The 18094-nt window shown below is 30.1% G+C and overlaps 1 protein-coding gene across 4 annotated transcripts; it reads right to left on the bottom strand.

Annotated features, from left to right (window-relative positions):
• Positions 1 to 7928: 7928 nt before the first annotated feature.
• LOC101500156 (probable beta-1,3-galactosyltransferase 14) lies at positions 7929 to 17277 on the bottom strand. Of its 4 annotated transcripts, none has more exons than XM_004488983.3 (8): positions 16769 to 17277; positions 15652 to 15804; positions 15490 to 15572; positions 15295 to 15394; positions 14664 to 14777; positions 14023 to 14165; positions 9167 to 9295; positions 7929 to 8281 (listed from the first exon to the last, which is right to left on the bottom strand). In XM_004488983.3, the coding sequence occupies exons 1-7, from the start codon at positions 17089 to 17091 to the stop codon at positions 9210 to 9212; spliced, it is 1002 nt and encodes a 333-aa protein (XP_004489040.1). In that variant the 5' UTR covers positions 17092 to 17277; the 3' UTR covers positions 7929 to 8281; positions 9167 to 9209. The 4 variants fall into 4 exon arrangements, with proteins under 4 accessions (XP_004489040.1, XP_004489039.1, XP_004489037.1 ...); XM_004488982.3 differs by having other exon boundaries at positions 7929 to 8361; XM_004488980.3 differs by having other exon boundaries at positions 7929 to 8413.
• Between the last annotated feature and the right edge of the window lie 817 nt (positions 17278 to 18094).

Below are 18094 nucleotides of genomic sequence, written 5' to 3' on the forward strand. Positions count from 1 at the left end.
CACCGTAACACCGTGCACGTGATAGAAATAAATTGGGAGAGATAGTTGCAAATTTAGAATGTCTAGGAGTTTGAAACCTGAATTTGTAAGGTACGGTTTTTTTAGGATTATACTTCAAACCCAACAATCATATGTGTCAGATCCATCACATGAGAAATAGAAAAAGGACATTTTGGGCTATGTGGACAAAAGAAGAGGTGATGAAATTTCCTCATGTCTTTGCTTTTTTATTCTTGTCCCTAAAATTGTGCATAAGTCAAGAAGTGCTTATATTGTTATCATCCTTTTCTAGCTTTTCTTCTTACTTCACACAATCAAATGCATATGCATATGATGTACGTTAATTAGTCTCTTTGATTCCCTTTGCTTTGTGGTCACAAATTAAGGATCACAACTGGATTAAGATTTATTGGATAGTCTTATGATAGATAGGATAAAAATTCACATTATCAATATTATTGGGACAAAAGTACCCATAAACTTTGTATTACTAATTATGAGTTTATATTTACCCAAATAATTTTTTTTTATAATAACATTTAATTGTAGTTATAAAATCATAGTTAATTGTAGTTGTAATCACAATTAACTAATATATTAATTATATTAACTTTTTGCAGGTTTTGGAAAATTTATGCATTTATTATTTTGATATTTTATGTGAATATTATAGTTTATTTTAATTGTTAATTAATGTAGTTCGTCTAATAAATATAATAACTTCAATTGATTAAATTTTTGTTTTTTTATAGGTTTATTCTAATATATTTTAATTCTTAGACAATATAATTCGTCAAATAATTACATAACATTTTGAATTGATTATGTTATATGATAATTTATAAAAGTATGAGTTCAAATTCGTAATTCTTAATAGATCTCTTGTTCTTAATTTTGTTACATTAATTGCATAATACCAGTGATACTATAGAAACTCCTATTTCGATAATCAAGTCTCAAACAATTGTATTGGATAAGAATTTTTGTCATGGAGCTAGAAGGACATGTGATAGGCCATGTGGTAATGGAAGAGAAAATAATCATAAAAACTTTAGGTGGACTTTGGCAGTGTAAAATCCTTTTCTTAAGCTTTTGTATTTGTTCCAAGGGGGCACCATTTCTTATCCTTCTCTTCTATCCTTATCCCTGAACACACATGTTTGATTCTTCTATCATAGTCTTAATTCCTTGAAATCTTGAACACATTATCTTATTATAGCTATTTCCCTTAGTTTAGTATATTCATCAATTACAAAGCTAGAAAAAAAAAAAAGATGCAAGAGGCATAGTCTTGTATAGGAGGGTAAGACCAATGAAAGCCACATAATAAGATTAGAAACCAAACCATCGATGGCCTTAAATTTTTCAAGGCATTTTAGTATTCATATAGTTGTTAATTTCCAAGAGGATAAAATGTCATGTGAGTAACTTGTGAGAGATAGTAGTGGTATTTAATTATAAATGTTTAATTGGTGAACACTCTATAAATGTTCCTCAATATATTTATACATTTTTTTTTCATACTGGATTGAAATACCTTCAATATTGAGGACCCTGACAATAACATAATTAATTTTTAATAATGCAGAAATTTTATTTTAGAATTGGTTCATTTAACTCATAAAAAATTAAAATTTATTAATGTTAGCAAAACTCTCAAAATTATAGTAGTGTTAGTACGAAATTGTAGATTGGTATAGTTCATTATAGATTGGTATAGTTCATTAGGTAGACATGCCTATTTTTAGGCTTTCATTGTCATGTTCCTTATCAAAAAAAGCAATCTAAATTCAAATAACATGCCTTAATTCCTTTATTCCCATGTCTCTAGGCCCTTAAGATGAATAATCAATCATCCATCACAATCCTAAATAATTTATATATATAAACTAATATTACTTCATTCAATGTTTTAATTTTTTGTATAGAAGTATTAATTCATTAATTCATTCATGTGAGAGTCTAATACACTTTATAATTAGTGAATGAGCTAGAAAAACTGTGTTGTTTTAGAGATTTTCAGGTGTTGATTATAAGAACAAAATATAGATTATTTTCAATTTATTTAATATCTATCTTAAAATATCCTATAATGAAAATGAATTTCTATGAACAACACTTTTTAAGAATTTGTAATTAATTAGTATGTATTTTTATGAGGTAAAAAAATTAATTAAATTTAACTAAATTTTGTATTATATATAAAATTAAATAATTTTGTTTATAATAAAAACCTAAGTAATATGTAAATTTCTTAAAAATTCACAAAATCCATCTTAGGCATTGCCATGAAAATGAGGAAAAAGAAGATGTTGAATTTGGGAGGGCATTGATTTTGTGTCAAAACAAAGTATAGAGCACACATGCCAATAGTATAAGTATAATTGGGAAGTGCTGATTTCATGAACTTTATTGTCTGCTTAAAAAAAGGGTCATTCTACATTGGATTCTTGGACTGCCAAACAATGTTGCTAATTAATTTTGTTCAAGGAAAGTCTCTGTTGTTCTGTCCCATTCTGTTTGTATTTATAATTTATCTTCAACTAATTTTTTTTTGCTTTGGATCCATATTCCTGCTATTTTTTCATAATAAAGATTCTATCACTATATTATTAGTTTTTGGTTAAAATAAAGAAGGTATAATAAATAGTACAATTGTGTGAAAAGTGGCATATCAATGAGGAAAGTGTGTCAGGGCACAGCTATCATTGAACTTTCTTATATGAATTTGGGATACCTCATTTCTTCTCTCTCTTTCTTTCACTATTTCCACATTTTTGTTATAAAAAAACTTCATTTTATTTTTAAACTTTTATATTAACTTATTTATGAATATTATTATTTATTGATAAAATTTAATTTTAGATTAAAACTGCGATTTTTTATTTATTTTCGTGAATATCATAGAAATGCAATTAAGACTAACAAATAATACATTTTCACTATTCTTCCATTAAATAAAAAAAATAAATCATCAAAATTCTCTTTCTCAAGTGAGGAACTGCAATTGCACGTGGAAGCCATTAGGTATGAATTATGAAGAGAAACTATCATAGTACTTAAAAATAAATACAGCAAATTAAATACCACAGAAGGAAAAATAATTGAATGAATATAAAATTTAAATAAATGAAAAGGAGTTTTTGTGACTGGAATTATTCCACCAAAGCACCTTTTAAAGAGGAAATTTTTTGTACATTTTAAATGCATGGTCTGAGCTCTGAAGATTCTTTCCCCAATGGCTATTTGATTGAATTCTATGATGTCATTTGTGTTTTATTACCATCTATTATGAGTTTTTTCTTAATCACTTTTATGAGGTTGATGATAATTACTAATCCGTCTTGCAATAAACGTTATTTTAATATAAAAAAATCTTTAAAAAATATTATTTATAAATTAAATATAATTTTTATACTATTAATGATTATTATATACATAATTTCTATATACATAATAGATTAACGATAATAAAAAAATTATTAAGCTTTAAAATAATTAGTTTAATAAAATAGTTTATATTTAATTATTATATTTTTTAATATATATGTAATAAAAATTAAATGATATTCATTGTAAAATTTAAGAAATGTTTATTTTTTGAGAAAATTTGAATACCGAAATTAAAATAAATAAAACAAAAAGTTTTCATGAATCAACAAAATATAAGATAGCAAATTGTAGATTTTCAATACTGTTCTACATGTTTTGTTCCGCAAATATTTTTATAATATATAATTTATTTTTTAAATGACTAATGTTATATTTTCAAATTTAAATTTAAATTAAATTATTATTAATAAGAATTTATTCATCTCTCAACCAAATTCTATCCTACTAAACTAGGGAAAAGGCTAAACAAAATATGTTAATATTATTATATAGGCAATAATAAAATATTCACTTTTCATATCACTTTATCACAAATATAAATAAATAATATTTAAATATATTTACACAAAAATATATTATTTAATTATTTTTAAAAATATATACTATTTATTTGTGTAAATATATCTAAATAATATTTATTCATTTATTTATGTTTAATTCAATCCATAACTGATGGTTCGAAACATATGATATGTTTTGGCTCAAATTTGTTATAACTATATTTAATTTTGAAAGAATAAAAAAAGTAACAAAAATAGTAAGAAATGACAATTGAATATGAAGTTTGACTAATAATTATACATCTTTGACTAATATGTCACACTTGGTCAGCGAGCATTTATAGACAATTGAAAAGATTAAAGAAAAAACAATAATAAATGCACAAACTCTAAAATTCAGACTTTTGGGTACTAACTTGGGATACCGACAAATACAATGCCAAATGAAATCACCAACTCCATCTACGATTTAATTTGTACTTGCTACTTCCATTTATCACATTCTTCATAAATAATATTTCTCATAAATTACAAAAATATTTTAAGCAAGATAAAATGTAAATATAATTTCAAATATATTTGTTATTATATAACAAATTAAATAAAATTAATTTATTCAATTTAAAATTTAAATATTCCATTAAATACATAATTGAATAATTTTTATTGATACAAATAAAAATAAAATAATACTACTATTGTATCACATTCACCGGCCAATTGATATCAACTTTGAAAATAGACCTGACAATATTTAGAGACCTCCAACACAAAAGAACCTCTAGCTTCACTGCACTGTAGGGACAATTAAGCAATATATATATTAATATTATCAAGCATAATATAACTATGTATAATTGTATATTTATTTTCCAGCATTATGGTATAGAATTATTGATTTTCTTTTTTACGAAATTGAATTATTAATCTTGAGTCCTTATTTTCAAACAGTGCATATATCATAATGATTGATTGTTCCTTCTTTGCGATAAATCCCAATTATTTAAAGTTTGGGCAGTTGCTATCACAATCCATATTATATGAGTGCACTCAAACCATACATGAGGTGGAATTACTCTTGTTATTTTAACGTATGAAATTCAATTTTTTTTAGAAATATTGGTAAAATTATCTGTTATAATTACTTTGATTAATAAATTTTTAATTTTTTTTCAATGTTTTTAGAAAAAAGAGTGCACTCAAACCACTTTATAAATTATTTGAATTAACACACTAATCACCGTAATGATTAACATCATTATGATATTATTGTTTCGCTCCTTTTTGTTTCTTACCCCTGATTAAATTTTAAATTTTCAAAGGTAATAAAAAAAAGTTAAATAATGTATTTATATATTATTTTTTAAAAAGGGATACAAATGATGTTGTACTATTAATAATATTGTTCTGTTTGTAGCTTTAATTTGGACAAAAATGAGTAGCAACACCACTTTCATCCTTCCTTTTTCTGTATTTGTGCATGTATACAAAAACTGAGATAATAAATAAATATTCACTATTTATTTATATGAAATAAATATCTGACTAGACCAGTGAGAGAGGATTTGAATGTTAAATTTATAAGAATATTTTGTAAAATTAATAGTAATAAATATGGCATTTTAATTTTATACAAACAATGATGTGAATATTATTATTCCTTCCATTAACATAAACATTTGATCTTAGGTTGTTGATAGGCAAGGCGTTTAAGGGAAGAAAAGTGGAAAATGTGTCAGCTCCAATCACCTTCACTATTTGTTTGTTACCTATTGGAACATTAAAAAAAGGTTGAGTTTCATGGGCCACATGGGTCCCTCTGTACCCTGATTCGTTGAAAAGCTTTCCAGAAATGGAACAATGGCCCAGCACGATTGACTTTTGATGGCCCAATAATGGGTCCATCATCAGAGGCCCATAATGCCACCACTAATTACGATACTTAGTAATTAATCTCAAAACACGACCACAACACTCTTTATTGGATGACATTGAATGATACCCAAATAAGATGCTTTTGACATTAAAAATAATAATATTTGTAACAAAAAAATATATAAATAATATTGCTTAAAAAAGCATTAAATTATAGTAGAAATGATAATAATATTAAGAAGCTTGACTTGGAAGAAAGGTGACACCCACTTTCCATTGTGAAAAAGAATATGAAAATTAATTTTCAAGTTTTGGCACACACTAACATATAATGGATACTTTTACTTTAGGTACAACCATTTTTTTCTGTTGATAATATCCATTCATCAATGTTATTTGACACTACTTAATTATTTGATTGCTTACTTTTTCAAACTTGTAGGGGCTAATACTATTGGCAAACCAAATAATAAACAAAAATTATTGTTGGGACTTTTATGTGTTGATTGATAGGGAATATATATCGGTCATAAAAAAAGGGGAATATATATCAATTAGGCAAGTTTACTAAACATAATTATTGATGCAAATGTCTTGATTGAAAAAGAAAGGTGTTGGTTGTTTAATTCTATTATAATATGAGCAAAAATTTGGAATCAAATTTTGTTTATATATAAGAAGAAAAATATAGACTATTTTTTTTTTGGAAAATTGACCTATGATGTAACTTGGAATATGAAATAATGGAATAGCATATACATTGAAGATCCATGCAAATGTTTTATCATGGTAACATAAACTGGTTTGCTTCAAAATGGGGGAGAAAGGATCGAGAATCAATTAAAGCAAATCTTGATATAAAAAGTTCAGGTATACCCCTTTTTTAGGTGCTTATGTTGCACCGTACCTCTTGCAAGAATAAATTCCATAATAATTGAAGTTTAAATCATGCGATTCCTTACCCAAAAAATGTTCATCGTTGCTAAGAAATATTTTATACATACATTCAATAATTAGATCTAATTTTAATGAGTATGATAAATCATTTATTTTTAAACTCATTAAATAGTATGACATTTTTTCTAATTTTACTATTTTAGTTTTGTTTTTGTGAATACTATTTTAGTCTTATATTGTCCTGTTAAATTGACTTCCAAATAGTGTATGACAAGACTATTTGGGTCAAATCTATAATCAATAATTTATTAATAATATAGAGACATTAAACTCATAATTTTATATTTTAAAAATTATAAAAAATTATTGTATGCATGATGTCTCTGTATTGATATATATTTCAGTTAGATAATCAAGTCATACGCTAATTTCAGATAAAATAATCAAAATCACAATTTGAATAAAGTTAAATCTAAATAATACTAAATGATGTCTATGGATTTTTGCTTTCAAAATATATATCATATTAATACAAGATTAAAAAAGAAGTAATGGTTCAATCTACTGTTAGACAAGATTAAATCACACACTCTTGCTCCAACCAGTTCCTAGTTTAAATAAGACATTCTCAATGTTTGTGCTATAAGAGAGGCAGATTAGTTGACAAGTCCTTGAAAATATTTGATTCACTTTAAAAATATTTTTTATTAAATAATGTTAAAACTATATACTGACATTGTGTCAAAATTAAAGTCAAACTATGTAAATCTTTTTTCCAACTATCGATGATAATCAAACTTACTCCCTCCAATTCTATATTTAAACAAAAAAAGAAACAAGAGAGGATATATGCATGTTGGTAATCAAATCTATTTTTATTTGTATTAGAAAATAAACAAATAATTTCTAAAATTACCTTTAAAATACTTTGTTAACATAAATGCATTAATTCTGACATTAAAAATAAAAGTAGAAAAATTTAAATTAAATGAAGGATATTATAAAAGATAATATTTAAATAGTAAAGATTGTTGAAAGTTGTTTATATTTTAGACCATAAAAAACTTAATTTTTTTCTTACATATTATTTAACAATTAAATTGATTAAAAACAACTTCATAACAGCTATCAATTGAAGTGTGAAAACTCAATTGTAGTATAATTGAAGTATGAAAACTTAATTGTAGTTTTATTTTTGCAAAAACGAAAAATACATTATTTATATTGACATGAAACAAGCTCGCTTGCATGAGGAACGCAAAGTTAAAACAAAGAAGGATTATGCATTGCTCTGACAAGCAAACAACCATTAGATCACCTTACCCCAAATAAAAAGCAGATACAAAAATAACTCTTAAATCTCATAAGATACAGCAAACTCCTAAAGGTAAACACCGTAGCGGCATTTTGTGTGATCAAAATATGCAAAATACAGAGTTGAACAACCATTCCAAAACCCAGCAAAACTCCAGAACAGTTACAGCCTATTCCACCATTAAACACCTCATCCTCCGCTGCTCGGCCGCTCCAGCATAACGCCAGCCCACACCAAACTTGATTACACCGCCCAACAGCGCTTGAAATGCAGATATGTGGCTCTGTTCCTACAACCCGCACTGCCAAAACACCAACAAATTCATCTAAGATAGAAATGTGCACATTGCAGTCGCATAAAACAGCCTCCAGACTGATGATACTGCCAACAATTTAAGCCACACCAACACAGCAGCAAAAAATTTATAATCAGCCTGCTAATCAATGGGGTGGCAATTCACTTGTGTTAGGAATAAAATCTTATTGAACTACTATAGTTAATAACTTACATGGATGTTGTTTTCATTAATTTCAACTATTGAAGAGTTTTCATTTCTTACAAGCTAAAAACTGGACAATCTTTTGTATTTTATGACTTATGTGCTCAAAGTTTATACTTTTTTTCTATATGGAGGATGCCTTCTCGCTTTAATTATATTTCTCTCTATTTTCTTCTTCGATAACATCTTATTTCATCCATAATAAGAAAGAGATGAAATTTATTTGTATACTTCATGTTTAGTTTTAATTCACACTTTTGAAACCATGAATCCACAAGACCCTAAATAAAAATTCCATAACTCACACACACATGCGCAAGGGCTTTCACACTCTCGTTCAAACCAAAGACTAATGGTTCATTTTCTTCAAAAGAATGGCATGAGTAACCAGCACGTTTATAAAATCTAATAAAAAAATGACATTAAAATTGGAAAATAAGTATATAGTTAAATGATATCATCATCCCTAATTCTATCTATTTTCTCATGCTTTACATAAAGCCTGCCTAAAGAATGTAAGAAAAAAAAGGGAAGAGAAAGTAAGGGAAAATATTACACAGAAAAAAACTAACAGAAAAAGTGAAAGAAAAAAAAAAACTAAACAAAACAAAGTGTCTTTTGATCAGATGAAGATATATGAATTAGAAAGAGAAAGATTAATGTATAGACAAGCAATTCCTCAACTACCTTAGCTTAGTTCGCTTCATTAGTATGAGGACCAATACATATACTATTCATCAGATTCCATAGTTGGACTCTGAATGCAGTTGTCCATTTGATGGAGTTCCAACATTCTCTTTTCTGGATTACACAGGCCTGTAGGTAAACAGCATTCACATCATTCAGAAACAAGATTTTCCTTTGATTTATACACTAGATGTAACATGTATATATGTCTGTTAAAAAAATCATTAACTACTGATTAAATATATATATACATAAATTTGTTTTTGGAAAGGTCTAATCATACATAATATAACTAATAAAATAACACCACAACAAACAAATTCCCATTTTATGATCAAATCATATTCAATCCTTTTTTTTTTTTTTGAGCGTGCAATCCTTAAACATGTATAGGATATCAATCTCGTCTTTAAATATTATGCATTAATTAATACCATGCATGTGACAAGCATGAGATCATTTATAATGATCACATTTTGCTTTTTTCCCATATATTAAGAAAACTAGGTAATGAATTTAATATGTTCATTTTATGTGTAGATGTTCCTAAAATACATTTTGTACATGAATATATTCAATTTGATTTTACATCTTCAAAATAAATTAGTAGTAATTGATAAGAGGTATGTTTGGAAAAACAAATAACAAATGCATTTAGTAATTTGAATGAGAACTTATATTTAGGAATAATATTTTTTTCAATGGGTACTTATTATTAGAGACGGAGGGAGTAGATGATACTCCTATCATCTCCTGTTGTTTATCTACATCACAGCAGCTCCTTCATATCTATCCCAGTCTAACAATCCAACTAACTTATCAAAAATAAATGCACAACTTGATGGGACAGAAACATACGAGATGTGACACTCAGATGCTTGAAACAAAAATTATCCATGCCATAGCCCAAATTACACAAGAACTAGGTATGGCGGATGATAATGATTAACTTATGTCGCATTACCTCGTCCAGAGATATGTTAAAAAATACATTATTTATTCTAAATCATTTCTATTGGATTTGCCTAAGAACATATTTAGTGGTGGGAACTTATGTATTCCTTAAATCTATGCAACAGTTCCATACACGGTTCCTTATAAATAAGAAGTGTTTAATATATAAAAAACCGTTCCATAAGGATTGCTTAAGGTTTGAGTACAAATAAAAAATATATATAAAATGTAGGTTGCTTAAAAGTCATTCAATTGAAGCAAAATGTGCATGAGTTACTTGTATAATATGACATAGTGTGATAGGAATGGGTTGGGTCCCACAAGTGATGAGGGGGATCTCTTAGTTAATAGAGATGAGGTGAGGTCTACGCAATGACGAGTATATGTGAGAAAGAATAACAAAGGGAATGCAGGAAAAGTGTGATTGCCTAGCTGGCATAGTGAGTTAATATTCCACTAATAAATAGGAGTGTGTAGGGAGGTAGTTGGATGGTCTTTTATTTTTTTAGTTACACCTTAGAGGTTGGGCAGTATGAGAATTGTTTTCTCTAACTGAGCAGCATTAGCTCTGGAATCATTTTCTGTTTTCTTATCAATTAATACAATAATTCTCTTCATCTAATTCTATCTTACCTCTGCTCTATCAATTGGATCCGGCAGGTGATGCGCTCGCGGCCACAAGTCGTGCCCTAAACGTGCTGATGCGCCGCGCCTGACCCGACAAACTGCCCCGCGACTGTGTTTTCCAACAAACATGGTTTTTTTTTGTAATTTATTTTATTTTATTAAGGGTATTTGAGTCTTTTTGCACCCACTGAATCCCTATTATTTTATTAATATACTAAACCTCTGTTTCTTCTTCTTAGTGATTGCACGACCTTTCTTCTTCTTCCTCTCAGAACACAACCTTTCCTCTCAGAACACGACCTTTCTTCTTTTTCCTCTCGTTTCTTCTTCTTCTTCCTCAAGTCAGAACACGAACTTTCTTCTTCTCCCACTGCTTCTGTTTTGTTCCTCTGTTTTGTAAGAAGAATGGCATCTTCATCTGAAACTCCAACAACCAACAGCATAGGCTTGTTTAAACCTAGTGGTGAAAACCTTGACATGGCTTGGCAGTGGATTTCTTTGGTGGATATTAATGACAAGGTTCTTACTTGTGGTTTTTGTGGGAAGGTTACGAAATGAGGTGTTACGAGAGCAAAATTGCATCAGATGGGGATAAGGGGAGATGTAGCTCCTTGTAGGAAAACACCGGCAGATGTAATACAAAAACTCAAGGAGGCTCAGGAGAAAAAGCAAACAGCTAATGATTCCTATATGGCTGAGATTAGTATCGATGAAGAGGACGATGATGCTGCGCAAGAAATTGCAAATGTTCGGGCAAGAAAAAGGTTTGCAACAGGTATTGCTAAGACAAATGTTAAAGGCCCTATGGGTGTGCTTATGTTTAATGGAGATGAGAAAGTAGAAGAAGAAAGAAGAGTTTGAATCAAGTGATGAACAAGATAATGTTGAAATTACAAGTAACGATGAAGAAGATAATTTTGAACGAGTTTGATTGCTTTTTTAGTTTGAGTATTATCCAGTAGAACTTGATTACTTTTAGAACTTAATTTTGATTACAATTAGATCTTAATTTTGGTTACGAAGTCTGATTCCCCTTTTATTTTTGTGTATTTTATTTTTGCTATACACTGCTTAGCTTATACACTGCTTCACAATAGCAGTCATCCCGCTATCCGCGATCTCGATATCCCATTTTTGGGGTTGGGCGCTATGCGCCACTATTTGAGACTGACAACATAGGTATGCGGACAAAGAGAAATTGAAGTTGTTCAAAGTAATTGCTCTAGAGAAGTATATGGACAAATGAGTTTACAGAAAGGATGGCCAGCATAAACCTCAATGGAAAAAGTCATATCATGAGTACAAAGAAGAAAAAGATTTCATAAGTGTGTGGTATTGTTATTTCTCATAAACATAAAAGGACATCAAAGTGAAATGGAGCACCAGATTAATGTTTCGAATAATGATAACTAATCTAAGACTCTTCTAACTTTTTCAAATAACTTCAGTTTTTCAGCATTAAATTCTTTTTCCTGCATTTTATGTATAACTCTCTGAAAATTCATTTCAGTTGTTCGCACTTCTTTTCACACATGACTTTATTTTTCTATTTTGAGGCCTCCAGTCCCCATCCACGGTTATTTGGAGTTCATACTTTGGTGTCTTTGTCCTTTTCCCTTTATCTCATCTCACTGTCTTTCTTCCACTCTGCCGCAAAACATATATCAAAACACCATGTGGTGGAGTGAAGATTCAAGGCCTCAAAAGAAAAAATAAAGTCATTTGCAAATGAAAAGAACAAACGTGCTGAAATTTACCCTGCTAAAGCTAAAAATGGAAGTCAAAGCCAAGAGAGAGATGGAGAAACAATTGATGTTTTATTCCCTATAAAATATCGAGAGATGTACACGGGCAAATGGGTTTACGAGATGCCAACAAGGTTCACCAGTATAAAACAAAAGTTTAAAATAGTCATATCATGAATACATATAAGAACAAAAGGTTTCAATAAGTTAGTTGTTTTGTTATTTGCCAACAACGGTAAGGAACGTCTAAAAGTTACTTGTTTGCGCTTTTTTCCACACATGACTATATTTTTCTTTCTGAGGACTCCAAGTTTCAACCACAGCTATGTGGAGTTCATACTTTGTGGTCTCATTCACCTTCCATTTCTTTACCTCACCATCCTCCTCCATGTTTTAGCACATAAATTAAAAAAACATGTGGAGTGAAGATTGAAGTCCTTGCCAAAGAAAAATTAAGTCACGTGCGATTGAAAACCACAAACGTGCTGAAATTCACCACACTAAAGCTAAAAATGAAGTTCAAAACCAAGAGAGAGATGGAGAAACAATTGAAGTTGTTCACTGTATTAGATCTAGAAGTGTGTAAATGGGTGAATGGGTTTACTTGATGCCAAGAAGGTTCACCAATATAAAAAAGAAATTGAAAGTTGTATCATTAGTACAAATAAGAACAAAAGTATTGACAAACTAGTGCTATGGTTATTTAACAACTTTAATGATTGTCAAAATGAGATGGAGGGTATAATGAATGTTTGAGATAATGACGATACATGTAAGACTCGGGAATCTACTGAGGATGGAATGGATAGGCTTCATTGGCATGCACCAAGAACAGAAAATGAGTACAATTTATTCGAAAACAAAGAGAAGATCCTCAGCTAATGTGAAGTTGGAATCTGTATCACTGTCGTGCAAGGTACGTCTGGTGTGGTTGGGTAAAGGGTGAAGATTATCGATTTATAGAGATCTAACTAAATTTTTCATTTTGACTAATCCTCTAGATAATGATTAATGAGTTTATGTTTCTAATTTTTTCAAACAACTACAGTTTTTCAGCATGTGTACTATTGAATTAGTCACTTCCGATAAAGACAACAAAAAGCATTCAATTGAAGGTTTAGTGCATTCCGCATAAATTATGTGGGACATTTCATTCTTTGGTTCATTAGTTTCTGAATCTGAATTATTGTGACTAGTTGGTGAACAAAGAAGCTTAGAGTTGGAGGTGGTGGGGACAAGGGACAAGGGAGAGATGGCCAGGGAAGAGGGAGGGGATTGGGAATTTGGGTGGAGGGTTAGCTAAGCATGGGAGGAATAGAAAGGAGCGTGGTAATGGGAAGGGGAGCGGTAATTTCTGCCACATCATCGCACATGTGGGATGAGCAATTTTTTGTGACAACACCTCGTAAAGTTTTATCAACCATGTATGCATTGTTGTAATGGGCACCAACGAAAGGATTCAAAATCAAATAGGAATGTAAACTCCTAGATAACATATTATTAACATTTTGTGCAAGGAGAAATACAAACCTGAACACTTTGGAATATCCCACACAGCAATTGATGTCGGTGTACACTCTGTAGCACAAAGGTTGTGATTATTTTCATGGTTGACATTCATTGCAAGCATCCAAGCTCCAATGGTAACATCCTCATTGCTGAACATCCGAAAACTGTTTAAAAAGCAAAAGGATGCAAGCATTACATTCACAATTATAGGAATAGGGAAGAGAGGGGACTGAACAAGACTCACATCTTCACGTTTATACATCGTGATGTTCGTACCTTTATGAAAAAGAAAAACCAAACAGATGGTCTACAAACCGACCACCCAAACACAATTTTCACAAAGATGTGGAACAGACAGCATCTGACTCTAGCATGTGAATTAATACACAAAATCCAAGAAGATGGTGGAAAAGCAAACATGATGTATGAAAATAAAGCTGTATCATTACATCAAATCTCAACTCTAAAAAAGGAAAATATAAATAACTAAATAAATAAAAAATCAACATATGAACATCAGTAAGTGCATCAAGTGTTACTACAGTGAATATCAGTGAAACAAATATACTCCAAACAGGGGTTGTTAGTAGTTATTTTTTAAACTACCCTCTGCTGAAGGTCAAGTGACCAAGCAATCAAGTTGTGGACAAAGAAACACTTGCCTGTTATTCCTAAGAGCGACCAAGCTTGATACAACATCAGCAGAAAGAGCATATATAGGACCATAAGCATGAAGGAAATACTCCTTTCCAAGCAACTTAGATAGTGGCTCATACCTGTAACAGTTATTGGGAAAATTATCCAAAAGCCAAAGAAGCCAATATGCAGGTTATAAATGAAAACAGAAAACCTTTGATTGTCGCTATAGGGTGGCTAGTTAGCACACTGAATAACCCAAAAAAAGGGGGCAAATAACAATTTAGGCCCCTACAAAAATTGGATGTTCCGTGATTTGATTTGATCCCCAGTGTATGTTAAGATGTTTGGAGGGTAAGGGAAGTAAAGAAATCAAAGAAAAGGGATGGGAAAAGAATGAGAGATTAAGCAATGATATTCCTTCCCTTTGAGGCAGACGCAGTTAAGTAAAATTCATCTTGTAAAGTTTATTATCAGATATTTGATCTCTCGAGCTAGTAATTAATAATTCATAAATCCCACAAATAATAGTTGCAATCTATTATTCATTTTGAAGACAAGAACGTTAGTATTATTATTTAAAAGTGGAAAGTTCTGATATTTAAAAGCATGTGATGATAGAAACAATTTAATATATTCAATCTAGATAGAGCTAACCATTTGATTTTCGGATCAGTGAAAACAGGGCCCTTTTTCATGCATCCTATGTATGTCTGGGGATGAGATCTCTCTTTTGCGAGAAGTAATGAAAGGCGATCTGACAATAAAGATTGCAAAAATCTTAATCGTGTGCTCTTAAGAAAAGGTAATCACTGCATTCAAAACTAGGTTAAACCCTGAAAGATATTGTACCTGGTCTTAAATATATGTCATCGTCAGCTTTGACATAAAATTCAGCTTCAAAAAGAGCATAAGCAGCTTTAAAGAAAGCCAACCTGTAATAAAAGACCATATTCAGCTTAGCAACACATTGCAGGCATAAAGTACAGCAGTTTACTAATTCTCAGAACACACGTTTTGTATGGGAGCTTACTGTACTCCTCTTCAATATCCAATTGAATGAAATCATCGTATTCGGCAATTTCCCTCTTAAGCGCAGACATCTTCCATCTATCACTTGTTCTACCAATTACAAACCTAAAAGCCATGCCAGTGGCTTCTTCCAAGCTGCAAGCAATAGCAAAATTTTAAGATTAGCTCACTAGCATAATTAAATTACATCATTTTCACACCCCAAATTGCACCAGTTTCATTAGATCAAATAATTAGTCCAATAGTTAGATACAGAAGGCGACCAACTAAAATTATACAACAAAACATTCAAAAATATTTGGATTTAGCCAGTCATTAGACATGATTTATGGTGGATATCATGACCTAGTAGGAAAAGACCTTGTGTGTCGTTGGTTAGTGTTGTCAAATAGCGGCGCTATACAGCTATATATAGCATAGTGGAACTAGAACAAATTGTTGTTCCGCGATACATTATTTAGTACAAAGTGTTTCCAAATAGTTGTAATAGTGGCGCTATAGCACTGTAGCGTAGCAAAATTTGAACAAACCGCCATTTTCAGTGATCCGCGATTGACAACATTGACCATTTTTGTTGCATTTTCAAATCAAAAATCGATCAAAACCCACCCACAAAAGATACAATGCAGTTTGAGCACTTAATGCACGATGCTAGCTACTACAGATAGTTACTGAATGGAATCCAGAAACTAAGCCACAGAGAGGAAACTTCGATTTTATGCAATACACAATTCAATCACAGCTTTTCAAATCAAACCCTAATGCTCTACAATACAAACAATTACATTGCCAAAAAATCAAAACATCGACAGTTAATTATTTTTTAGAAAAGTGGACCAGCTATGAGACTGATCTCCGCTCGAGCACTTAGATCGCAACTTAAAAGCTCTTTGGCCCTCACAAGAATGTGTTATGTGGGGGATTAAAGTCCTCCCCCGCAAACTAAGTGTTGCTAAACCAAGTGAGACACACTCATTGAATAGATTGATAATAATTTGATATAAGTTTACACTAACATCAAGCAACTCATTAATTTTTCTTAACAACTCAAACAACATGTAATTAAATACCAAAAAAACTCGAACAAGAATAATATTACCGTTGAAGTCCATTAGGATGAGAAGGAAACCAAGTGCTCCTCAGAGATTTTCGCCTACCAACGGATCCAAATCCAGTCTGAATTCCAACAAAAGCCATAACCTTATGCCTATCCTCAGCAACCACATTCTGCCTAGCGGTGGCGGTGTGGTCCCAGTGAACACGAACCGATCTAGGGTTTATGTTGAGACATCGATCGTTACGAAGCGGCCTGAGAAAAGCGGTAATTCCGAAGAAGAGGAGTAAGAGGAAGGAGATTAGAAGGAGGAATGAGGATCTGCGATATGAAATGGTGGGACGTGCGTAGAAGGAAGAGGGTGGCATTGTTTGGTTGGGATGGGATGGGATTGTTGAGTTATTGCATTGTTATTATGGTTTAAGCAGAGGGAAGGGAAGTTTGTGATGGTGAAGTTAGTTGATGGAAATTATGGTTGTGGAGGACAAAGACACTCCAACTAACTGCAAAAGGTACTCACCAACTTCTGTTGTGTTGTGTCGTGTTAGGGCGAAGATGTTATTTCACATTTACCATTTACCAACATCTTCGCCCTTTTTTATTATGTATAAAATAATTAAAAAAAAATTATTATTCCATTGTTACTTTTTATTTTCAAAAATTACAAAATCTTTTTAAATATTTAAAAATTTCAAATTTTTAAATATAAAAAAGTAAATTTGTTGATATTTTTAAAAGTTTTATTAAATATGAAACTTTCGAAACTTAAATTTTTAGAAATTTTAAACAATTTCAAAATTTTTGATAAATGTGAAAGTTTTGAAATGTAATTTTTCAGGATTTTAGGAAAATTTCAAAATTTTAGATAAATTTAAAAGTATTGAAGTGTGTTTTTCTAGAATTTATCAAAACTTTTGAAAGTTTTGATGAATTTGAAATCTTCGAAACATAAACCTCGACACTTTCAAATATTCGAAATACATCACTTTAGAAATTTCAAAATTTCGAAGTAATTTAATTTCGAAACTTTCAAAAGTTTTAATTTATGATAAATTTTTGAAATGTACATAATTATTTTAATAATAATTAAAATTTTATTTTAAAAACTAGATTTATAATATTATTATAAATTAAATTTATTACTATTTTTAAAATTATGTATGAGTATAGTTGAGGTTAACGATTATAGATTCTACAGAAAAATTCACCACCGATCAAATTTATATTATAGATATATATTTTATATTTTATTTCAAACATATTTTGTAGGTATTTTCCTCTCGAGAAGTTGTATTTGAATGGGGAAAAAACATTGGAAGGCAAAATGGAATTTTAATTGTTACCATTCGATCAAATAAAGCAACTGAAAAT

The sequence above is a fragment of the Cicer arietinum genome, chromosome 1 (genome assembly GCF_000331145.2).
Source record: "Cicer arietinum cultivar CDC Frontier isolate Library 1 chromosome 1, Cicar.CDCFrontier_v2.0, whole genome shotgun sequence".
Classification (NCBI taxonomy): Eukaryota; Viridiplantae; Streptophyta; class Magnoliopsida; order Fabales; family Fabaceae; genus Cicer; species Cicer arietinum.

Excerpts from the sequence above, each read along its gene's own strand:
- LOC101500156 (XM_004488983.3), bottom strand. The coding sequence starts at position 17,091 with ATGCCACCCTCTTCCTTCTACGCACGTCCCACCATTTCATATCGCAGA. Across the intron at positions 15,395-15,489 it reads TGACATATATTTAAGACCAG|ATCGCCTTTCATTACTTCTC; the intron begins GTACAATATCTT and ends CTTTATTGTCAG. Across the intron at positions 14,778-15,294 it reads ACTGATCCGAAAATCAAATG|GTATGAGCCACTATCTAAGT; the intron begins GTTAGCTCTATC and ends TAACTGTTACAG.